We start from the raw sequence: 22,167 nt of genomic DNA on the forward strand, positions 1-22,167 counted from the left end.
AGACGTACACAACAGATGAGATGCATGCAAAGAAATGCGTCTAGGCTCGCGTGGTTGCCCATTGACCTCGCTGCGTTGGTGTGGCTTTCTGATTGAGTGGCGTGGGCGTAGTGGAAGTCTGATCCACACTGAGATAGCTGGGCGCAGGACTTTGTGGGACACGACAGACGTGTTTACGTCCATCACCTCCGCCATCAGTACTGATGCGGCAGCTTCTTGAGCAATATGTCTGACCGCATTTCGGACACTTTGGGAAATTGACACCTTTACGGTGGCAGACTGAGCAACTTCCCTTCACATTCAGCTGCGAAGCTGCTTCGAGCGCGGCGAGAACCTTATCCATCTCGTCCTTCCTTGGAGATGAAGTGTGCTTGCCGAGCGAGATCGCAAGCGTGGTCGCCGCGACTTGCTTTCGTTGCTCGGTGCCTTCCTTCGCAGCGAGTACCGCCAGCGCAGCGGACGGAATCTCGACAGCTTGTCGGTCCTCCGCCTCTTCATCGTGGTCAGACTGCGTGCCTTCTGTCGCCTCGCTCTCCCAGCCCTCGCGCTCAAACTGGGCGATCTGATCGCGTTGCAGGGCATCCTCAAGCGCGCCGGCTGCCGTGTTGACCGGCAGATCTTGGAACTTGCCTTTGACGGTATCAAAGGTCTGACTGAGACTCGTCAAACTAAGAGAGCTGCCAAAGTTGCTCGCCCGCCGCCGGAGCTGCTGCAAAGGCCCAGAAGCAGGCTTGTGGCCGTTGTTCTGTTCCTGCGTTTGCCCGAGAGAAAGCAAACTGGCGAAAGAGCCATGCCTTGGCTTCGCGAGTCCCCGAGAGGGCCACGTTCCCCGGGAAAAGGTCGTCGGCATGGGGCTGGGATCATCGGCAAGTGCTGCAAGGTCAAAGACGGATGCAGTGCCAGATCTCGAGAGCAAGGGTGAAGCAGGGATGCCAATCTGTTCTTCGCTGAGCTCGACGGTGGGCAAGCGATGCTTGACCTTCCACCTAGCGCCAAGCAGGTCGGTACTGCTTCGGATCGGTTGCTTTGAGAAGAAGTTTGGGGGCAATGTGGTGATAGAAGCATTCGACAGCGTCGGCTGCAAAATTGGCCGGGAAGTGCTCGCGCGCAAGCTGAGCTGAGGTCTTTGTGCAGGCTGCGTCAGTGAAGTCACGGAGACAGAATCGCGTGACATTGAAGTATCTGCTTCATCGTTGTCCAGCGTGAAGGAAGCACTACGTCGCTTGTGTTGGGGCTGAAGCGGCACAGCCAAATCATTCGGCTGCTTGATCGTGCTACTGGACACCTGATTCGCAGCTTGTCCCAACATCTTCGAGGCCGAGTCGACTTCTGCGAGGTCTGCAGGGCTACTTAGCGGGGAAAGGTGATGCTCCAGGTGATGCGGCTGATGGAGCACACGACAGACGTGATTCGGCGGCGACTGTGAAGCTGCAAGATTCGAGGATGCGTGTTTGATCGGCAGAACAGTGACGGCGTTCTCATTGGCCAGTATCTCAAGTCTGCGCGTTGCCTTGCCGAGCAGATCGTTCGCCAGCTTTGAGCCCGCTCCGCCGGCTTGTGTGCCGATCTCGATACACTTGCGCCACCAATGCGCTGCATCGTCTCGTCCGCGCGTACTAAAGTCTGCCTCAATGGCGGGGTTCTCATGGTGCAGATTGCTGGCAAAAGAAGCCAGAGCCAATAAGTAGAGTATGTGTATCTGTGCGCTCCTTCGATGCTTCGCGCTTGTCGGCAGAGCGCTTGACTTGGTCTGGTTGCTGCCAGAACGTAGTAAGGCTGGACCGGGTTGCCGCGACTTGCTCTTGGCTCTGGCGGACGGCCTGTCTTTTGCTTGCTGGATGACAGGATACAGGCTCGCATGACGTATCGCGTCCTGAGACAGGTTGTAGCCTTCATGCCAGATCTGATCACGGTCGGGCCGTATCCTGCCTAAGCGGTAGAGCGTCGTGAGCCCGACAGCCAGATCAGCGACTGTCTCGAGATTGATCGACTGATCGAATAGCGCGGCTTCCTCTTCCGAGCTTGGCTCGTTGGCATACCGGTGTGCTTGTGCGTCCTCGAAAGTCTGCGTTTCTATCGCTTCGGCCTCGAAAGTGGCAGCCTTGTCCCGTTCGTCAGGATTGAGTCGGGCCATATCGTGCCGCGCCTTTCTAGCTTTCTGTCTCGCCTCATCGTCTGATGCAGCGAGTTCTGCACGCTTCCGTATCGATGGTGCGCGTAGCGATGGCTTGGAGACTTCTATGGCCAAACCTTTGAGATACCAGTGAGCTGCTTGACTGGGATCGGCTTGCAGCTTGTGCGTGACGTTGCTGTCACTGCTTGCCGCGAGCCCGCGAGAATAGAGACTTCAAGAAGCTCGTCAGAAGTGTAGCACACGGTCAATAGAATGCATAGCTCACTTTGCGAGGGTGAGACAGGCTTGTGAGCTGCCAAGGTTAGCCGCTTTGTCGAGCTTGCGCAAGGCCGAGCGGTAGTTGTGGCCTATGATGTCCATCTGTGACGGTTCGATGAGTTCCCCCGTTGAGTTGACGAGCATAATGGAGCCCACCTGAGCTTGCCAGAGCAAGGCTTCCACGTCTGTCTGTGCGTGATCATCATTGGCCGTCTCTTCATCGCTCGAGGAGTCGTCCTGCCCAGCTGCTGCTCCTGCTGCTCCTGCTGTTACGGTTCGGCCAGACCGTCCGGATGATCTCGAAGCAGCAGAAGCCTTGCGGGCATGACGCCCGTTGATCTCTGTGCTCGTCGCCGGCGCTAAAGTGGCACTGCCGCCCGGCGACGGCTGCCCGAACTTGAAGGATGCGAACCAAGATGCCGAGCTCGAGCCAGAGGCATGAGGCGAGCTCGCCATCTGTCTCTTGCCGGCACACGCCAGGCTCTACGCCTGCTGATCCCTTGGTGAGTCGGTACGTTTGAGTTTCCCCTTGGCAACGTCGGCCGCGCGCCGAGGAAGCCACGACAGGCGTTGTGACGGGCGTCCGACATCAGCCAGCGTGAGCTCATCGCGCGCCCCCAAGGCACAACTGACGCAGCTCAGCTCGCAGACATGGTGAGGACAAAGCGGTGAGGCTCAAGAGACAGCGCAACGAATGCGGCCACGCCCCAATGCACCGAACTGCGAGCATCTCCCGTCCGCCAGATGGCCCACGCTCAGATCTTCACTCCTCTCGACGGGCATCTGCAGCCGGTCGAGCTCATAGACCTCCTCCGCACGCGCCCAGCGCGCCGGCAGACGAGCATACCCAGCCTGACGGGCAGCATATCAGGCCAGGTGGTCATGCTCAGGCTGATTACTCGATAGCTCATGGGCCCAATGTCCCCGCTGTCGGCTACAGCGCGCCTATGATGACCTCGACAGATCTGAGCAAGTCGAGCAGCTCAGATTCTGGCTACAATTCTCACACAGTGAACGGGCACGCGCCGAGCATGAATGGTAACGGCTCGCTACCTCTGCCGAATACAGCCAACCGCTCCACCGGCGGCAAAATGTCCAAGCTGGGCTTACCAGGCTTGGGCGGGACGCGATGGAAGAGAACGCCCAACAGCTCGGCAGATTATGGCTACCAGCATGTTCCCAACGGCGTCGCAGAAACGATCAGAGATACTTTCCTCGTCCCTGCCCAGCAAGCGGGAACGGGTTGGACGCGTCACCAAGCTGCGGCCTCCATTGGGCCGAGCTCGAGCAAATCATCTTGGCTCAACCTGCTGAGTGCGCGTGCGCGTGTCACCAATCTCGCTGTTCTCGTCCTTGGTGCAATCACAATGGTCTCGCTCATTGTGAACATCAGTCACTTTAGCGCCATCGAGCATGATCTCAGCGATGACCTCAAGACGAGTCGGATACCCCTCTCGATCAGATCGACTCTTCAGCCAGCAGCAGTTCAACTACGGCACATGATCATGGTGCCAGGTCATGCCATCTGGACAGGTTCAGATGGTCTGAGAGCCTACGAAGACTCTCAGTGGGTCCTGGAAGACATGCAAAAGGGCGGTCACGTCAAGACGTACGTTAAGCACATCGCTCGTGCCGTCGATCTGGCAATTCAGGATCCGCTCTCGCTGCTCATCTTCTCGGGCGGTCAAACTCGTCCGACCACGCAGATGACTGAGGGGGCTTCCTACTGGCGTCTTGCCGAGGCCCTCAATCTGTACGAGCAATATTCGCTTCAGCACAACGCGACACAAGGCGGTACGCAAGAGCAAGTAGCTGCGCTCAAAGCGATCATACCTCATCCGTTCCCGCGCGCCGTCGTAGAAGACTACGCGCTCGATTCGTACACCAACCTGCTATTTGCGACTGCGCGCTTCAAGCAATTCACCGGCCATTACCCGACGCACATCACCGTCGTCGGCTATGGTGCAAAACAGAAGCGCTTCTCTGATGTCCATCGTGTTGCCATGCGATGGCCTCAGTCCGCTTGGACTTACATACCCATAGACGACGATAAAGAGACGGGCGCTCTTTACGAGGGCGAGCGCCTGCACGGTCTGTTGCCATATCAGAACGACATCTATGGCTGTCATACCGAGCTGTTAGCCAAACGAAAGAAGCGCAATCCGTATAGACGCTTCCATCCGTATCACGTCTCAAATCCAGAGCTCGACAAGCTCATGGAGTGGTGTCCAGACGATCCAACGCAAATCTATACCGGCTCATTACCTTGGTCGCAGATGCATTAGACAAGGAGGCATTCTGTCATCTGTTGTAGCCTGTAAACACATGTCTTCATCTTCATGTCGTCGTGATCGCTCGCTTTCGCTTCTTGCTGCTCGCCGCAATTTGCTCGCGCACGGCCTGCTCAGATAGATCTCCACCCTTTCGCACGCTGCTTTCGAAGAACTCTTGCGTCTTTGCTGTCTCTTGCTGTCGTCGTATGTATCCAAGCGCGGCAGCGTTGTAGCCGATCAAGCCCTGATCCTTTCTCAGCCTCTTCGAAGGTGGGCCAAAGCAGGCTTACCTTTTGCTGCACAAGAGCTTCTCGTAGACTGCTACGGAGCGAGAGCATAGACGACCGCATGGCTCTCGTTGCGACAATCTGAGAATGGTGCGTTTGCAAGATGATGAAGAGCACGCGCGATGTCAGAGCGACGTTCCAACGATGTCGCGCCCAGACATCGATGTACGAAAGGAGAGAAGTGACATGGGTGAAGGGGAGCACGAGCAGCGCATCTTGCAGTGCTGCCATTGGAATCCGCTTGATCGTATCGAGCACATGCCGCTCTGCAGATTTCTCCGCGCCCGGCAGGGTGAAGATGGCATTGCGACCAGGTGGCGGCAGAGTCTTGCTATTGGCAGGATCGAGACGGGCACGCTCAGCTTGCCAAGCGGTAACGTGTACGCGATCGGCGTCCGCAAGATCGATAGCTTCCATGATGCGCTCCCCTGCCATCAGGGTCTCCTTTGTCTCTTTCGAGACGGTGTCGACCTCGGGTCCTGCATCGTGCTCGCCAGTACGCTTGGCGCGCAGATCGAGCTGATCTTGCTCGTTCGCTTCGTAGGCTGCTTCCATCTCTCGTTCGCGTTCTTCCTCCAGGAAAAGCTGCCAGGCATGTCAGCGCAAGCGCCATGCGCGGATGTCATACTTACAGGCTCGCCGAGCTTCTCCCAGATGCGGATCGACTTGTCATGCGAGGCTGTCGCAACATACTTGCCCAGCGGACTGACCGCGAGCGCCCAGACCTCGCTCTGATGTCCTTCGAGCTTCTGGATGCATTCGAACTGTGATAAATCCAGTGGGGTCAGCACATAGTCAAGCTGGGAGGGATTGTCACTCACTTTGTCGCCGTCCCAATACTTGACCATCTTGTCCTTGCCGACCGTCCAGAAGTAGTGCGACTTTGCTTCAAACGCGACTTGCATGATACTTTCGTCATGCGCAAAGAGCGAACGATGACAGTCACCGAAATCGAGGCCCCAGATCTTGACGTTCTTATCGGCAGAACAGGTGACGATCAGCTTCGAATCGAACGAGATATCCATTGCGAGGACGGGCAGCTTATGTCCGTACAGCGATAGGAAGAACTTGAGCGTGTCGGCATAGAAGACTTTGACGGTCATGTCGAGGAGTGCCACAGCAAGCAAACGACCATCTGGGCTATATCGCACCGAGAGTACATCATCACTCATCTTGAGCGTCTTGATATGAACCAACGAGAGCGAACGTGCTGCATTTGGTGCTTCGTCTCCGGCAGCAGCCGCTTCTTTGATCTCAAAGTCCCAGAACTTGATATCTTTGTCTGCACTGGCCGTGACAAGGCCGCGCTTGTCGGGCCTGACCTGCAGCGACCAGAGCGCGCCAGTATGCGCTTGAACGGTTTCGAGAAGCGAAGAGGACGCGACGTCATAAAGCAGCAACTCGCCAGACTTGCAGCCGACCACGATGTGTCGGTCACCTGGCAGAAAGGCTGTACAGAGCGCGTAACCGCAATCAAGCGTCCGCAGACATTTTGTCGTCTTTGCATTCCAGACTTTGAGACTGCCCTGCGCGGCAGAGGCGAGTAGCTGATCGTCTGACGAGATTGCAAGCGCTCGCACGTCATTTCGATGACCAGGCAGATCGAGCGAGAACGACTTGACCGGCTCAACTAAGGTACTGGATTTGCCCGTCGCAGGAGGCTGCGGTAGAGCGTAAATTTCTAGCGCGTTACTGTTGAGAGCCACCATGAGGGAGATGTTCTCTGTGCCCTTTGCTCTCTTGTGTTCAGGCGCAAAAGCGAATGACCTTATCTTGCCCGAGGCGCGTACGATTGACCATGGGGCAAGGCGGTCTCTCCATTCCTGCTGCACCGGCTCGCTCTCTTCTTCGCCTGCCACTTTGCTCTTCTTGTCAGCTTCTCTCCGCCGCCGTCTGGCAGCTTTACGCTTGATCTCTGCATCTGAGCGTAGTCGAACGATTTCTACCGTTCTCTCGGTCGTTTGGAAAGCAATGATAGGCAATGATGGATGGTAAGAGACTTGTGCTATTCGCTGGGTGTGACTCGAGCTTGAGAGGCTGATGAGCGTGCCAGATGGGTTGAGAGGTACCAATGCACGTTTGAGCACACCGTCCTGGTCAGACTGCACGCCCTCGCGCAAAACGTCATTATCGAGCAACCAGGCCTTAGCTTCGCCATCTCCACCGCCCGTCAAGACGATATTCTCGCCTGTCTCCGGATCAAGCTTGACGTCTAACGCCCACGTCTCTGCCCGATGAGCCACGGTGGTGGAGATGCAGTGCTGGGTCGTGAGGTCCCAGAGCTTGATGAATGTATCTTTTGAGACTGAGAGGAGGTGTTTCGCCGCTGGCGGCCCTGCTGCAGAAGTCGAGGCTATTGCATCACTTTCTTCTGGTGCTATTTGGACGAACGCTAGTCCCGTTATCTGATCTCTGTGACCTCGCAGTCTGCAACGAACAATCGTTAGCTCGGCTGCTTGTCTCAGACAATTTCGAGACACATGCCTGTACGAGCCTGCTTCGGCAACGAGATCCCAGAGAATGATCTCATTGTCCTTGCTACCACTTGCGAGCGTCTGGCCATTGCGATCAAAAGCGAGCGAAGTGACGGCTTTGCGATGGCCATTGAACGTAACGATGACGCTCTTCTCCTTTGCACTCCACAGTCTGACGCTGCCATCCTCGTAGCCGACTGCAAACGTGTCCCTCGGTCGAGGCGAGCGTGCAATGGCAGATACCGGACTTCGATGCCCTTGCTCATGCCACATGCCTAGCAGCTCGCCCTTTTTGACATCCCATACGAGTACATCTTCCAGCGCAGGCACATAAGCTGTCTTGCCATCGAAGACTGAGTTGCTGCCAGCCGAACAGATCACGCCAAAGGCCTCGACGGGACCATGCCGCTCATAGGATCGCATGGTGACTACCGCCGGCTGCTAGAAGAGGGTAAGCACGCAAAATTTCGCGATCATCTGGCGTCGGCCGTCAATTTATATTGACTCGCTCGTACAACATGCACGGCGGGTTCGTGCTCGACTATATGCGAGCTAGTCGATAAGTCACGCCAGCCTGCCTCTGGTAAGAGCGTGCAGTCGCTACATGCTGTTGTGAGCATTTCTCGCGTGCACCGCTTGTCCTGTTTGCTGATGCCTGAGCTGACATGCACCAGACCGGTCGACATGCTTCATCACGAGCGGAGAGCGCGAAAGACGTTTGATTGTCAAGCTGCTATGTATGCCAGATGTAGCTGATCTGTCCGCCCGAGTTGTCTTCGAACAGAAAGTTCGCTGAGTCCTCGGCCAGTCTTTCCACGCGGCGTAAGAAAAAGGTCCGTTTGTATTGCCGTCTTCGTTCCTTGAATTTGATGTTCCAATTGGGAGGTGCCTCCGGTATCAGTGGTCTGTCGGGATACCTCAGCTTGTAGCCATCGTATGCCCAGGTATATTCTGCGCGAAGCGAAATCAGTCAGGCCCCCTTTGGAGAGCAAGGCAACGGACCCAGAGAATGCAAGTCCGATTCGAGCAGAGGCTGAGAGTAGAAAGTGATGCTATAGCCAAGTGTGAGCAGCGTTCTGCCGTCATTGAACACAAAGCGCTTGAAGAGATTGTCGCCGCCCAGGAAAGCCACTGAGTCCCGGAGGAGATCGATAGACACGAAGAAATCGCCGCCTGAGATCCAGGTCGGAAAGATGTCGACCCAGGCAGCGATGAAGTGATGGATCGAGATGAAAGGCAAGCCAGATTGGAACATGCCAGTATTATCTCCCGGCACGTCAAGCTGATGCAGACCGTCCACGACGGTCATTGCGTCTTCCTTGGTGCGATTCATGGCGAGAGCTGCACATCGGGTCAATTTGCCATCCCCTCCAAAGCTGGTAGCAAATTCGCGCTCGCAGTCGGGCATACGTGTTGACATCTCCCGTGCGAGACTGACCGAAAAGATGATGCCTGCGCCTCCATAGGCTTGTATACCAAAAGCGCCGTACTGAGCCATCGCTTCGGTGACGCCGCCCATGAAGATCATCTCGTTCGAGTCGTATTGACTGGCAAGTCTTTGCACTGATCTGATGTCGAGCCAGAAGGTATCATCGTCACCGACGATGATCCACCGGGGTGTGACATCTGTACCGAAGCTTCCTTGGCGAACATAGTCCATTGCGATGGAGACTTGCGAGAGCACGCGCATGTCATACGAGTCTTGTGTCGAGAAATGCAGTATGCACCTCTCGAGACCCAGCTGGGTCATGTTGGCTCGCAGAGAATCTGCATGCATGCGGTCCTCTTCGGGCAAGACGACCTGACAGGGAGAGCCGTGCTGGAGCCAGTGTGGCCAAAGTCGCATGAACTCGAACGCTCTGTCTGCTTTTGTCGCTACAGAGAAGAGCAATTGCTGCACCGTAGGCGCTTCCCATGCGAGTTCGATCTGTCTGGGGTAGGTGTCGAGGGTACGGGAGAGATTGCCCGGTTTGGCTTTGCCTGCTTTGGCGGGGTTGCCACTGTTGCCGAGAGCTGCCCATTGACTTGACAGCACACCGCCAAATCCTACACTGTGCGAGCCATAGAGCGGCTCGCTTGTCCAAGGTACACTGTCATTGATGCTCGTACCCGGAAAAGTCCACGTGTGCTCGTCTGTGGTGATGGAGATGGTCGTGTGACGACCATATTCCAGCAACTGGACGATACGATGAGATGGATGCGTAGACCGCCAGGACGTGAAGAGCAGCAGGCTGGTCGACAGCACCAGCAGTACAGAGAGAAGCTTGGTGCGCATGCCTTACATTCTTCGTTACTTTCTCCTGACTACTCACACCCGGTGAGACAGACGGAAAGAGCCAAGCCCGAATGCCCCGGAGTGGCGTCAAGTGTTGCACGACCGTCGACCGGCTACTCGCGCCGGTGCTACGAGCTACCGGCAAGATGATCTCTACAGAGCTCACGCGGCTGCTAGGCATCCGTGTACCCGTCGTGCAGGGTGGTATGCAATGGGTCGGTCTGCCACAATTGGCAGGCGCCGTCAGCGAAGCCGGCGGTCTCGGCATCCTCACTGCACTCACCCAGCCGAGTCCTGACGCGCTCCGACAAGCTATCAGGGATACAAGGAAGATCACAAGCAAGCCCTTGTACGTCTGACACGCGCCCTCTCGCACGCGAGCTGATACAGCCGTTGCAGCGCGGTCAATCTGACGTTCCTGCCGACGATCTCACCACCGCCGTACATGGACTACGCCAAAGTCGTCGTCGAAGAAGGCGTCAAGGCAAGCTCACATTGGCGCCCTACGGTTCGTTGGACTGACAAGAGATTCGCAGATCGCGGAGACGGCAGGAGGACCTGACGCGAAGCCGATCATTCAGTATTACAAGCAAAACAATGTCTTTGTCATCCACAAGTGCACTTCCATCAGACATGCACTGAGCGCACAGAAGCTCGGCGTCGACATGCTGTCCGTCGATGGATGTACGTCATCTGTCAAGGCATTCGTGTCAAGCTGATGCGCATGCTCCCCAGTCGAATGCGCTGGTCATCCGGGTGAGGACGACATCGGCGGTCTTGTACTGCTTGCCAGAGCCGCACAAGAGCTCAAAGTACCTTTCCTCGCCTCTGGCGGATTCGCCAACGGACAGGGACTTGCCGGCGCGCTCGCCCTCGGCGCGTGTGGCATCAACGCTGGCTCACTCTTCATGGCCACCGATGAAGCACCCATTCACGATAACATCAAAAAGATCATTGTAGACTCCACCGAACGCGACACTATTCACATATTCAGGACATTCAACAACACTGCGCGAGTGTACAAGAATAAGATCGCCAAGGAGGTCGTAGCGATCGAGCGGAGACCGGGAGGAGCCAAGTTTGAAGATGTCAGGGAGCTCGTCAGCGGGCAGAGGGGCAAGACGGTCTATACGACAGGCGACTCGGATGCGGGCATCTGGTCTGCCGGTACTGCCGTCGGCTTGATCACCAAAGTGCAATCCTGCAAGAGTCTGCTCGACGAGATCGAGCGCGACGCCGAGGCGATCATCAATAGGATGTCGAGCATGACCCAACGATCCAAGTTGTAGCATTTCGCAAGCTTGCCGTCCATGAGGGAGCCTGTCGCTTGAGAACACGCGCGTGAATATGTCAACGCGTCACATCCACGTCGACCCAGCCGGCTGTCTGTCCATGCGGCGTGAGGCATGTCAGACGATGATCCGCCGTGAGCGCCTGTGCATCTGACGCACTCCATGGTGCTCAATCCTTAGCACAGGAGCTTCAGCACGGATGCAGAGGCGCTGATCTGGTGGCAAGGTCGGGCGAGCTCATTGCAAGATGACTTGGACGATACCAAGCTCGCTCTCGAAGAGTTCCAGGCGTCCAGTGGTGAGCTCGAAGAAGAGCTAGGTGAGCATACTCGCATGCTACTCCAGGTGCAGATGCCGATCGTCTCGATTGACAGAGAAGAATTTGGCGGCGGGCGAGAAACGAGAGCTTGACTTGCGCAAGACGGTCGAGCGACTCAAAGTCGAGCTAGATCAATGGAAGGCGAGTATTACTTGCCACTCATCATACGCCCGGGGCTGACGACGGGAGCCAGACAAGGCACCAGACGACCCTCAAAGAGCACCACAAGTCACTGAGCTCCATGAAGACCGAGCTCGAGTCTGTCAGAATATCAGAGGACGCTCTCCGACGGAAGCTACGCGATCTCGAACTCGATAACGATGATCTGGAGAAGAGCGAGAGGTGGGCCCACCGACTCACGAGCGCGTGCGGGCGCTTATATAGCGCAGAGTACTCAACTCGACTTTGCAAGATCTCGAAGCCAGACATGGCAAGTCAGTCGAGCGCATCACACTGCTCGAGCAGGATCTGGTAAGCAGCGCAAGCACACAGGAAGAGCTACAACGCGTCAAGGATGAGCTCAGAGGCGAGCATCTCTTTGAGCCCGCACCCAAAACGCGCTAATGCTTCTTCGCGCAGACACACTCGAAGAAGTTGCTGTCTTGCGTGGCAGACTCGAAGCCGAGACAGCTGTCGTGCCAGTGCGCTCGCCCGCACCTCCGCCTTCTTCCGCGCCGGATTCTGATCGCGCAGAAGTGGAATCAGCGGTCGCGCCAAAGCTTGCTCTCCTTGACATCACGCCCGAACGCTTGCCGTCACCTGTCAGGACTGGTTCGCCAAGAACAGCTTCTGGCCTGCGACTCAGCCAGACCCGTATACCCGTAGCGACCAAGCACACGGCCGCTACTCAGACCTCGCCTTTGCCAGATCTGACGCGCCCTGCACCACGCAGCCAGAAAGGCGAAGATCTGCTCAAGGGCATGAAGGACAGGACAAAGTGGATGAGGGATATGACGGCCAAGCTAGACTCTCGCCGTCAGATGACTTCTGCTATACCGGTCCCCAAATCACCTGCCACTACGCTCTCCAGGGCGAGCGTCGTCACGGGCATACCCCGCCTGACTACGCCGCGGCGAGATCACAGCACGGGCAGCGCGAACAGCAGGTTATCCGAGTCTGTCACGCCGTCGCCCCCGCAAAGCACAACTGGGCCTACCTTCGAGCGTGAAGGTAGCGGAGGCGTGCCTGACTCACTGGGGGATCAGCTCTTACGGGCTAGTGTCAGAACGCCGTCCCGACATATTCCACGTCCCTCGCTGCCTGCAGTCGTCATGCCAGACACGCCTACTGCAAGTACAAGTCAGAGAAGAAGCCAGCTCGGCGCAAGCACTGGGCCTGGCTTTGCCGCTTCAGGCTCGGTCAGCACGCCTCGGCGGATCTCGACCGTCTTTTCACGACCGCCGGTCGCAGATTCGACGGCCACTGGCCCACCGCGACCGCCTACGCCTGGCCATTCGCCCACAAGAAGGTCGATGCTCGGCGCTCGCAAGTCAATGCCAGCGACAACAACACGCAAATCTGCAGAGCTACCACCTGCTCGCAACTTCCTTCGCAAACATTCTGGCGGTGCAGGCATCGTTCCCTCTGCGAGTTCCAGGGCACTCGGCAAGCCGGATGCGATGGCACAGTCTCAAGCTGCACGGCGAGCTGGCGCGAAGAAGCGAGAGACCTTCAGCTTTCTCGAACGGCCTTGAGATGCAGCTTGTAAGACGTGCGACCTGTTGTGCCTTTGTATCCGCGAGAGACGGCAAACGTACGTGTGGCGCTGCGTGCCACGGAAAGCGCGTCTGCCTGTGCTGAAGAACTACCGACTGATCCTGAGTGCCTGGTGCATGCTGGCTTGCTTCCTGTCAGAAGGGGAGCATAGCTGTTCTTGATGGAAGCAGAGCCTGTTGCGAGTACATCGATCGCTGTCTTGCCGAGCTCGCCAGAGAATGCGGTCAATGCTAGACCAGTCCACACCAACGGTAATGCACCCGCGCCGGCTCCTACGCTTGCTCCGGTAGCTTCGACCTCGTCTGGCAAAGTGGTCATCGATGTCGATGCGCTCAGCCAAGCAAGCCCAAAGGTGCCTTGCCCTGCAGATCGCTGGGAGACTGCCGTAAGTCAAATCTCCTGTCCGCCTTTCTGCCGGCAGAAAGTGCTTCTCTCGACCTCTGCTGACCCTGCTGGGCTTCTCTCTCCACTGCGTTCGACGAACAGTACGTCTTTGCGTTCTTGGATCGCTTCACGAGCTTGAAGGAGCACCCTTTGGCTGTTCAATCTGCCATGGAGCTCGAAGACGCCTTGCTCCTAGAGGGACCGCCAACGCTACTCAAGGACATCAATCCCAATGTCGACTATCAGCCATCGCTCGAGATGGTCATGAAAGCACTCATCGAGCTCCTAGACGCCAACAAGGTGAAAAAATGGGAGGCTTACCTCCACGAAGTCATCAGTGATCGCTTGAAAGCCAAGGATTGCTCGCTCTCCGAACTGTGGGACCACCAGAATCGGTGTCGCAGCGGGTTCTGGAGTATGTCTTGGGAAGATAAAGTCTGTGGCTGTATCGCGTCATCGCGTCTCGCTGTGCTCATCCTCGTCGGCCCTCGCAGTTGACGCTCATGCGCGTCCTTTGCGACCACGCCTTGACCACCAGCGAAAAGTGCAGGACCATCATCACTGAAAAGTACCACATCGTCGCCAACGCAAAGGCATATCGCACTGCGAGTTCAAACTCGCTCGTACTCGAAAAGCTGGGCACAGACAAGCAGAGACGCTCCTGGTGGCAGCTCGATGGTATGTCTCACCTCCAGCATCGTTTCTAGGTGCCCCAATTGATCTCATGCGATGCCCACTGTTAGATTCGCCAAGACTGTACGCGATGGGCAGCCCTTACACCGCCAAGTCTGCGTGGACGCCCGTTTCGACAACGCCGGACGAACTTCGTCAAGCGGTCTCTGAGCTTGTTCCAGCAGACCAGATCGGCCCGGATGGTGCCACGATTGGCAAGCCGGCAAAGTCGACACCCTTCACCATCGCCAAGGGGGCTGCGAAAGGCGACAAACGCGCCGAGCTCGCTCGAGGACTAGCGGACAAAGTCTCTAAAGTCGTCCTTCCTCGGCTGACAGAGTATGACGAACGCATCCAAGCAGTTTACGCGAAGCGGTCCAATACGCTCAGACGTGAAGTCAACAAGAGCAGGCAGCAAGAACGTGCAGAACAAGCTGCTGCTCTGGCAGCCGCTTCAGCTGCCGATCGCTCTACGCGTCTCCGTTCACGCACTACTCGTGTCGACTATGTCTACGACGATCGTACGCATGAGCGTCTGCCTGCCGTAAAGGGAAGCCGCAGTTCCAGGCGAACCAATTACGTCGAAAGCTCGCCAGAGCCAGAGCTGCTTGGACGACGTTCCAATCGAGGTCGAGGCAGCCGCGCTGACACTGCCAGCGATGACTTTTCCGAGCGAGCTGGCAATGATAGCGATGACAACGAGGATGACTTTGAGGATTACGAAGAGGATGATGAAGATGGCGGTCGCAGGAGCAAGCGACCTCGCGTCGAGCCAACTCGCGTCAGCGGCCGAGTACAGCTTCGTGAAGCGATGCTAGCTTCTGAGCTCGATGCACGACCGCCGGCTCCTCGGGACGATATAGCTTCGGAAGAGAGCGAAGAGTCTCGAGAGCATATACCACGGATACGTCTCGTTCGAAAGCAGAGCGATCTCAGCCGATCGGCTTCAGAACATGCGACATCCGAGCCGGCATCAACTCGAGAAGCGTCTCGACAGAACTCGCCGGGCACCTCGGACACAGAGTAATCCTTTATGCATTCGCTTTATGCCCGAATTTACTTGCGATCCCGTGCTGACCTTTCAATTTGCGTGCGCCTGACATGAACACTCTCATATCTCACTCGTAATGCCTTCTTACCTCCTCCCACAGAAAGTTCGCTTGTTATCGCCCGCCCAATCTCTAACTCATCGCTACTTCCAGTCGAAATCTGCGAAGCTCGCGAAAGCCTGGTGCCGCGCTCGAGTAGCCTCGCAACTTCGTCGACCGACAACGGTGGCAGCGCACCCGTGCACTCCACAGGCGCAATCGGTAAAGGCTGCAAGGGCGGCAAGTACTGTCTCGGCAGCGGACTCGACTCTTTAAGTGCGCACCGCAACGAGCTGGCTGTCGTGTCGCCCCTTTTGGAATTGATTGCCTCTTGCAGCACTATCGGTACTCTCTGCACATCATAATCAATCTTGATCAGCTCCAGATTGCCGTCGACTTGGTCTGTGCTCTTGCGCACACTCGCAGAGGGAACCTGAGCATTACGAGCATGCTTGCAATTCTGCCCAGCATATCGAGCTGAAGGCGTCGTGCTCGACCGGTGCAGCTGCGAAGATATCAGCTCAGTTCAAGCGCCGGAAGTACGCTCAACCTGATGGTGGCGATCGCGGGGGGCACGACATGGCAGCCCATCAGACCTGCTCATCAGAGGTGTCCAATACTCAGTCATCAAGCATCAGAGGCCTCAGCACACACGAAGCGCCAGGACTTATACACGGCACTGAGAGCATATCACGAAGCGACGAAAGGATACAGCTTTGACGCTCGGACTGTGCGCGTCGCATCCAAGACGACGCGTCGAGGCAGATGGACGTGATCGAAGCGTTCGACTTCCTCGCCGCGACGTCTCCCTGGACTTCCGAGTCAGCATCTCTCTCGCTCGCGGTCCATCTCAAGACAAAGGGCAGCACCAAGCAGTATCAGACGAGCGATCATGGCAACAAACAGGCATCACTTTAGCGACAACATTGCGACGAAGTGGCAAGGCCCCAGGCCTCATCCAATGGGCGCATACAGATGCACAAACCAAGGTCTCGAGCACATCGGGTACTGTGAGAAGCTCGTCGCACGCTGGCCGAAGCACTACCCTTTCATCGATGTCAGACAGTCAGAGGCTGGTCTCGAGCGCTACGTCGGTCTCGCACGCGAGTATGCCTTACCCATGTATCCCACGGTTGAGGAGACATTGAGCAAGACACCCTGGGCTACGACAGAGATCGTCGAGATCGGTTTCGCTTACCTCGATCGCGACATCCTCGAGTACTCGTCCTTCAGCGCTCTCTACTATTTGCTCGGCCTCGGCGCATGGCCAGCTTGTGAACTTACCCGTCATAGCTACACTCTCTATATATTGACAAAGGCTGCAGTGGATGGCACGGGACCTTCGCCGCATCACGTTCTTTTGAATGTCACGATGTGTCCGTCGCGCGTGAACAGAGCATGGAGACAGCTGATTCTTCCTTTGCTGCAGACCTCAAGGATCAGTACGATCGCTATCGAAACTTCGCGACCAGCAATCCTCGCTATCGTCCGCCTGCAGGCTGTCGACCTTGGAACAGTCTCACCTTCAACGACCTCTGCCATGGATTCGTCCCTTGTCTCGTCATGCTCGGCCATCGACTAAACGACTGTGAACTCAAGCTTTTCAGCGTCATGGCCGATTCTCAACCCCTCGTCTTCGAGTGGAGCGTTCTCGGCCAGCATATGCGCGCTTCCGGTCTCGAGAAAACAAAGCAAGAGGATCAAGAGCAGCAGAGCGAGATGGCTCTCGACGTCAGCTAGACTTAGCCTCAGTTGTACAAGCGTGTGCAATGTTTTCAAGCAGCGGGCGCTGCATCTTGCGCCATAGAGACCTGAGATGACTCGAGAGGCGAGGTCCCCCCTGCAGATGGCGTCGAGGCCGCATCGGTCGCTAGCTTGGGCTTTTTCGCTCTTGAGCTGGCTGGTGTTGCGGGCGGATTGCGGATAGCCTCGACAATGTCGACCAGCGTCGCGCCGCTTGCGATCTTGTCAAATAAACTGAGATTGCTGCTCGCCACCAGCCGTAGACCGCGCCAAGAGAAAGCATTTTGGGCCTAGCGACTGTACTGAGTACGGACACGATATTGCAAGTCTGGCAGGGAGCTCACCTCCTTGGCCTCATCGATCTGCGCTGCCTTAGCTGCAGCGTCCAGCTCTGTGTTCTCAGCAGTTTCCTCTGCTTTCCGCTTCATCGCGCCAAATTCCGCTGTGAACCGATCAAGCTCCCCCGCTCTGATTGTGTAGGTCAGCGCAGAGCTTGCACGGGGCCAGGAAGCCGCTTACTTGTCCGCCGCAACGACGTTGGCCAGGTCTGCGCCTTTGCTAGCCCATAGCCGACTAAGGGTCGCATTTCCGACCTTGTGCATGTATGGCCGAGCAATCTTGGTACGCTCACGCAGCTTGCTCGTAGCGACTGTAGCAGCGTCGTCCGCCAGCGGAGGCTGCTCAAAGTCAACACAGTTGTTGAGCTTCCAAGATGCCTGTCTTCAAGCATCAGTGCCAGCCCATCTTAAGAGCGGAAAAAACTTGCCCAATTCTCTTCGCGGGTCAGTATGAGTGAGACTGTGCGCCAGAAGGCAACGCCAGAAGGCCCAGTTGATCTGAGCATCTCTACGACCCTGATGCGTGTGCTGACTGTCCAGGCTTCCTGCAAGCTCTTACGCTCGAAAAGATCCCAGTGAGTGAGCAGAAGGCATACCTCGGCTTCGTTCAGGTTATGCGGCAGCTTGAGCGGCTTGCCCGTCGCTGCACGTGCTTTGACTTTGGCTCGTTCGCTGACAGTGAAGCTCAACAGATACTGAAAGACAACCAGTATCTGCACAAGGATCTGTCGCCGGAAGACAGTGTCCGCAAGCTGATCGATCCGATAAGCATTCGAGCAGCGGGAGCGGGCGTGACGTACCTCCAGCGGAAGCAAATTACGCTTCGTGAGGTATTTTGGAAAGAAGTAATTTGCTTCGACTTCGGCCAAGCTTTCTTCTTGGTCCATATCTTGCCTGCTTCTAACATCACGACGAGTCTTCTTGGAGCCGAAGCTAGCCTCTTTCGCTATCGCCTCGGCGAAAGTAGTCAATGTGAGCTCGATATCTTCCTTCAGTATGTCGAGATTGCTCTTGCTGCCTGCGCTCGAGACGTTCGTAAAGAGGGTTCGAGGATCACAGAAGCGTTGCTGTAAGCGCCAAAATCGTTCGTATAGATCTGTTCGACATGTCAGACGCAAAGCTTCACTGCCACATTCGACTGGCCTTTCATTTTGGCTTCGCCTGCTGCTGCATTGTTCTGCTTTGTATCTAGACTCTTGGAATCATCCGATAATGCCAAGGCGTCGCCCGTGAGAGACGCATCGGCCAAGCGCGCGGTTGTATCTGGCTGTCCTACGTCTGATTCGTCTAGTATAGTGACATTGTCAGTATTGAAAGAAGAGGCGACATTGACACCACTACGCTCGCACAGCGGGAAAACGATTGCTAGGAAGATGAGTATGCGACCGCAGAACACGGTGTGAACGAATTTCGAGGCACGCTTGAGGAGCGCGTTGCAGGTTCGCAGCAATATGAGACCTTTGCCTCTACCTGGCAGAAGTCCCTGTAATGTGGGTCAGCGAAGCTCGAGAGCTGCTCAGACCATGCTGACCTTGATGATGATCTCCCGCCTGCTTTCGAGGAACTCAAAGAGGCTTTCGGCGACGGTGATGGTCTGCGCGTCCGTGATCATCTCAAAGAGCGAGATTGCCAAGCTGTCATCGCAGGCCCCCTTCTGACTGAGGTATAGCACTACATCGAGCATATCGTAGAGCGCAGACAGGCTTGCCGGCCGCTTCTCATCTGCCTCGAGTGCCTACAGCGCGTCTTCAGCCTCCCGCAGTCTCGCATGAACAGGTGCAGGCCTACGAGCGAATTTGCCCGAGACGTGAAGGCTCTCTCGATGATGACAGCCTGGGCCTCCTTGCGCCAGCCCTCACTTGCTTCGTCTGTGCCAGAGATGTTCCAATGAGCGTCAACAGCAGCTTGCACGTCGCTCGCGCCGAGCCCCGAATGCGCTGATCGCTGAAGTTCTAGATCTCCCAGTATCGAGTCTGCCGCGCTTGCGATGGCTGCTCGCAGGCCTGCCATGCTAGATTCGGCCATCTGCTGCCTGGACACACCGGGCCTTTTTGATTCTGAGTCATCTCACATATGCACAATGCAAGTGCTCCGCTGAGCTGGCCACCCGCGGGACTTGATCAGACCTGACTGTACATAATATAAGCGTTCTGTGTTTGCCCGTGCGCGGCTGCTTAGCTTCCGCCTGACCTCACCGACGTCCTCCGAGGGACTACACTCGTCCTCATCTGTCGTATAAAACGCGCTCGACTCGATGCCTGGAGTTCGCAATCAACCAGAACCACCCGCTTGTCTGCACCGCTGTCATGGCCCACGTACAGGCGAAGAAGTCGCATACAAGTGAGCATCAGAGCATACAAGATATAGAGCAAGCTGCAGTACCTACGTCAGAAAAGTCTGTCGCACCCAGTGAAGACGACGCGCCCTACGACAAGCCCGTCGACTGGACATTCTGGAAAAAGGTGAGTGGGGACGGGTGTGTTCGGCCTGTCTGACATTCGTCTCAGTTTCGGGTCAATGCTATCTTGTGCTTTGCAACACTGTCCCTGACTTATTCCTCATCCGCCTTTGCGTCTTCAGTCCCCGATGTCGAGCTACACTTTCGAGTCAGTAGAGTCGTTGCGATCCTACCCATCTCGCTCTTCGTTCTGGGCTTCGCAGTCGGCCCGCTACTGTTTGGACCCCTCTCCAATGTCTTCGGCAGAAGACCTGTCTACGTTTGGTCGTATTTGCTCTTCACGATCTGCCAAATTGGCGCCGCGCTCTCGCCTAATATCGGATGTCTGATTGCGTTGCGCTTCTTGTCGGGCGTCTTTGGCTGTTCATCACTCAACAATGTGTCCGTTTCCGTAGCGGAGTTCACTGAACCACGTGAACGTCTTCGCTGGCTGATCTGGTACGGCTTTTTCGCTTTCGGTGGGCCCGTGGCCGGTCCTCTCTGCGGTAATTTCATCGCCGTCAAAACTAGGCCTATTCCTGGTACTTCGAACGCGCTCGACAGTGGACCTCGTGCAAGCTGGCGATGGAATTTCTGGATTATGGCAATGTCGTCGGCCTTGGCGTTCATCTTGCTTGTGGTGGAGTCTCCAGAGACCTGCGGTCCCATACTGCAACAGCGGGCAAACGTCAAGCGAGCCACTGAAGAAGGTAGAGAGATTCCGCGAGAGTCAGCAGGGCACTACATCAACCGTGTGCGCAATCTCATCTTGCATGCCATGCTCATGCCCGTCAAGCTTGCGGTATGCGAGCCACTCATACTCGCCTGCTCATTCTTCTTTTCACTCCTCTATGGCATCGTGAGTCCTGATGGACGGTCGCCGCATACTGACTGACCGAACGAGCAGATTTATGGCCTTTTCGCAGGCTTGCCATACGTCTTCGAGGTCACCCACGGTTGGAAGCAGGACATTGCAGGTCTGCCCTACATTGCGCTCGGTATAGGCTTTCTGGCCGGCGCGCTTGCCATCAGAATCCCGGGAGAGATTATGTTCGGACGTGAAGTCAAGCGAGTCGGAGGCCCGCCTCCGCCGGAGGCTAGGCTGAAGATACTCACTTATGTCGTCCCATTGACTCCGATCAGCCTCTTCATTTTCGGCTTCACAACCTACACAAACATACACTGGTTTCCGATGATGATCGGTCTGGCCTTGTTTTCGTTCAGCACGATCATCGTATTCGTGAGCCTGATCCCGTATCTGCTCGCTTCGTATCAATCCAACGCTGCAGATGCACTCGCAATCGGTCGGTCGGTTTCTATCTGTCCCGTGAGCTTTGCTGACGAGGCCTCCCTCAGCGACATTCTCGCGATCCTGCTTCGCAGCAGCCTTCCCACTGTTCATGTTCCAAGCCTTCGAAACTCTCTCTCCTGCAGTATGCTTCTTCAGATCGCTTTTCTGACCTGGCTGACATGGTGCGACAGGGTGCATGCGGCCTTCTGGCCGGCGTGTCTATTGTGCTCGTGCCACTGCCCTGGCTTCTCATGGCTAGAGGACCTGCCATTCGTGCACGTTCGCGCTACGCTGTCGGCTGATCATTGCATGATGTATACTTCTTCGAGTACATGCTAGTCGTTGCGACCATCTGCATTACGGCACCAACAGTTCCTCAAGTCCTTTGCGCACGTTTGGCGGAATGTCCGTCGGCCGACGAGAGACAGGATCACAAAAGACATGCGTGAGCTCTCCAAAGGCAGCTGCTTGTTCGCCTTCGAGTTCAAGCGACACTTTGCCCACCCGATCTTGCTCTGATTTCGCCAACGCGCCGGATTGACCTGTTTGCGAGGCGGCGCGTGCGGGAAAGAGTGCTACACGGTATCGAACGCTTGAGCGACCGATCTTGTCGACGCTGAGAGCGGCCATGAAGGGCGATGGAAAAGCCAGACTGGAAAGATAGGTTGTGCTCGAGGAGATGATGAGGCCGATTGGCTTGTCTGTTGATGTTGGCGTTTGGCCACATCGCGCGATCAGATACTGGTTGATCAGACTGTCAAAGTAGAAGCTGTACTGTGCGCTGCAGCTCTGTGGTTGAGCGCATGACGACACACATCCGCCGCATGCACCCACTTGTTCATATGCCCACTGCGCGCTTCGTCAACGCGTCGAGACACACAGCTTGGCAGCGAACGTACTACATATCGTTATCTGCCCATCTGGACTGGAAGGGGAGCCAGTATCTGTAGTACTTTGCGTTCGCTTCTGGCTCTTGCCTCGGAGGCTTGCTCGTCGATGCATGACGTGCACCAGCTGAAGAGACCGTCGGCGAGAGTGAGATGGCTGATGGAGATGCGACCGGTGACAGGTGGGATCTGAATGCCGACAATCTGCTGCCTGGCCCGCTCATTCTTGCTTCACTGAGGGCGGACGAACCGACGAACGCGTGCCATCGCTGTGAGCCCAGGCGAAATAGCGAACCGGC

The 22,167-nt window shown here is 56.4% G+C and overlaps 11 protein-coding genes across 11 annotated transcripts; 6 read left to right on the forward strand and 5 right to left on the reverse strand.

The window, feature by feature from the left end:
• Positions 1-40: 40 nt before the first annotated feature.
• L969DRAFT_91429 (uncharacterized protein) lies at positions 41-2,848 on the reverse strand (the record flags this gene model as incomplete). The annotated part of the gene is made up of 3 exons (XM_014715123.1): positions 41-2,345; positions 2,400-2,494; positions 2,549-2,848. 3 exons carry the CDS (start codon positions 2,846-2,848, stop codon positions 41-43), a joined length of 2,700 nt encoding a protein of 899 aa, XP_014570609.1.
• A 93-nt stretch (positions 2,849-2,941) lies between these two features.
• L969DRAFT_119958 (uncharacterized protein) lies at positions 2,942-4,951 on the forward strand. Its single transcript, XM_014715124.1, has 2 exons — positions 2,942-2,990; positions 3,042-4,951. Exon 2 carries the CDS (start codon positions 3,103-3,105, stop codon positions 4,675-4,677), a length of 1,575 nt encoding a protein of 524 aa, XP_014570610.1. The 5' UTR covers positions 2,942-2,990; positions 3,042-3,102; the 3' UTR covers positions 4,678-4,951.
• Positions 4,730-8,112, reverse strand: L969DRAFT_91431 (uncharacterized protein; the record flags this gene model as incomplete). Its single annotated transcript, XM_014715125.1, has 6 exons — positions 4,730-4,909; positions 4,956-5,537; positions 5,585-5,716; positions 5,774-7,379; positions 7,437-7,867; positions 7,942-8,112. 6 exons carry the CDS (start codon positions 8,110-8,112, stop codon positions 4,730-4,732), a joined length of 3,102 nt encoding a protein of 1,033 aa, XP_014570611.1.
• Positions 8,113-8,159: 47 nt separating this feature from the next.
• L969DRAFT_14169 (glycosyltransferase family 31 protein) lies at positions 8,160-9,701 on the reverse strand (the record flags this gene model as incomplete). The annotated part of the gene is made up of 2 exons (XM_014714869.1): positions 8,160-8,377; positions 8,429-9,701. The coding sequence occupies 2 exons, from the start codon at positions 9,699-9,701 to the stop codon at positions 8,160-8,162; spliced, it is 1,491 nt and encodes a 496-aa protein (XP_014570355.1).
• A 146-nt stretch (positions 9,702-9,847) lies between these two features.
• On the forward strand, positions 9,848-10,990 carry L969DRAFT_91433 (uncharacterized protein; the record flags this gene model as incomplete). Its single annotated transcript, XM_014715126.1, has 4 exons — positions 9,848-10,050; positions 10,101-10,185; positions 10,238-10,385; positions 10,437-10,990. 4 exons carry the CDS (start codon positions 9,848-9,850, stop codon positions 10,988-10,990), a joined length of 990 nt encoding a protein of 329 aa, XP_014570612.1.
• A 117-nt stretch (positions 10,991-11,107) lies between these two features.
• On the forward strand, positions 11,108-13,006 carry L969DRAFT_91434 (uncharacterized protein; the record flags this gene model as incomplete). Its single annotated transcript, XM_014715127.1, has 6 exons — positions 11,108-11,127; positions 11,179-11,312; positions 11,368-11,453; positions 11,506-11,654; positions 11,702-11,838; positions 11,892-13,006. 6 exons carry the CDS (start codon positions 11,108-11,110, stop codon positions 13,004-13,006), a joined length of 1,641 nt encoding a protein of 546 aa, XP_014570613.1.
• A 122-nt stretch (positions 13,007-13,128) lies between these two features.
• On the forward strand, positions 13,129-15,413 carry L969DRAFT_56079 (uncharacterized protein). Its single transcript, XM_014715128.1, has 4 exons — positions 13,129-13,413; positions 13,515-13,847; positions 13,907-14,090; positions 14,156-15,413. Exons 1-4 carry the CDS (start codon positions 13,189-13,191, stop codon positions 15,109-15,111), a joined length of 1,698 nt encoding a protein of 565 aa, XP_014570614.1. The 5' UTR covers positions 13,129-13,188; the 3' UTR covers positions 15,112-15,413.
• A 720-nt stretch (positions 15,414-16,133) lies between these two features.
• L969DRAFT_68581 (uncharacterized protein) lies at positions 16,134-17,189 on the forward strand (the record flags this gene model as incomplete). The annotated part of the gene is made up of 3 exons (XM_014715129.1): positions 16,134-16,446; positions 16,498-16,548; positions 16,602-17,189. The coding sequence occupies 3 exons, from the start codon at positions 16,134-16,136 to the stop codon at positions 16,910-16,912; spliced, it is 675 nt and encodes a 224-aa protein (XP_014570615.1). The 3' UTR covers positions 16,913-17,189.
• On the reverse strand, positions 16,948-19,263 carry L969DRAFT_91436 (uncharacterized protein; the record flags this gene model as incomplete). The annotated part of the gene is made up of 9 exons (XM_014715130.1): positions 16,948-17,205; positions 17,260-17,383; positions 17,435-17,631; positions 17,682-17,798; positions 17,850-18,005; positions 18,054-18,349; positions 18,397-18,736; positions 18,785-18,988; positions 19,042-19,263. 9 exons carry the CDS (start codon positions 19,261-19,263, stop codon positions 16,948-16,950), a joined length of 1,914 nt encoding a protein of 637 aa, XP_014570616.1.
• Positions 19,264-19,396: 133 nt separating this feature from the next.
• L969DRAFT_83821 (uncharacterized protein) lies at positions 19,397-21,308 on the forward strand. The gene is made up of 5 exons (XM_014715131.1): positions 19,397-19,715; positions 19,761-20,549; positions 20,598-20,994; positions 21,047-21,123; positions 21,173-21,308. The coding sequence occupies exons 1-5, from the start codon at positions 19,560-19,562 to the stop codon at positions 21,281-21,283; spliced, it is 1,530 nt and encodes a 509-aa protein (XP_014570617.1). The 5' UTR covers positions 19,397-19,559; the 3' UTR covers positions 21,284-21,308.
• Positions 21,180-22,155, reverse strand: L969DRAFT_83824 (uncharacterized protein). The gene is made up of 3 exons (XM_014715132.1): positions 21,881-22,155; positions 21,816-21,830; positions 21,180-21,762 (listed from the first exon to the last, which is right to left on the reverse strand). The coding sequence occupies exons 1-3, from the start codon at positions 22,090-22,092 to the stop codon at positions 21,339-21,341; spliced, it is 651 nt and encodes a 216-aa protein (XP_014570618.1). The 5' UTR covers positions 22,093-22,155; the 3' UTR covers positions 21,180-21,338.
• Positions 22,156-22,167: the final 12 nt, after the last annotated feature.

This window comes from Mixia osmundae (assembly GCF_000708205.1).
Source record: "Mixia osmundae IAM 14324 unplaced genomic scaffold scaffold_1, whole genome shotgun sequence".
Taxonomy (NCBI): Eukaryota; Fungi; Basidiomycota; class Mixiomycetes; order Mixiales; family Mixiaceae; genus Mixia; species Mixia osmundae.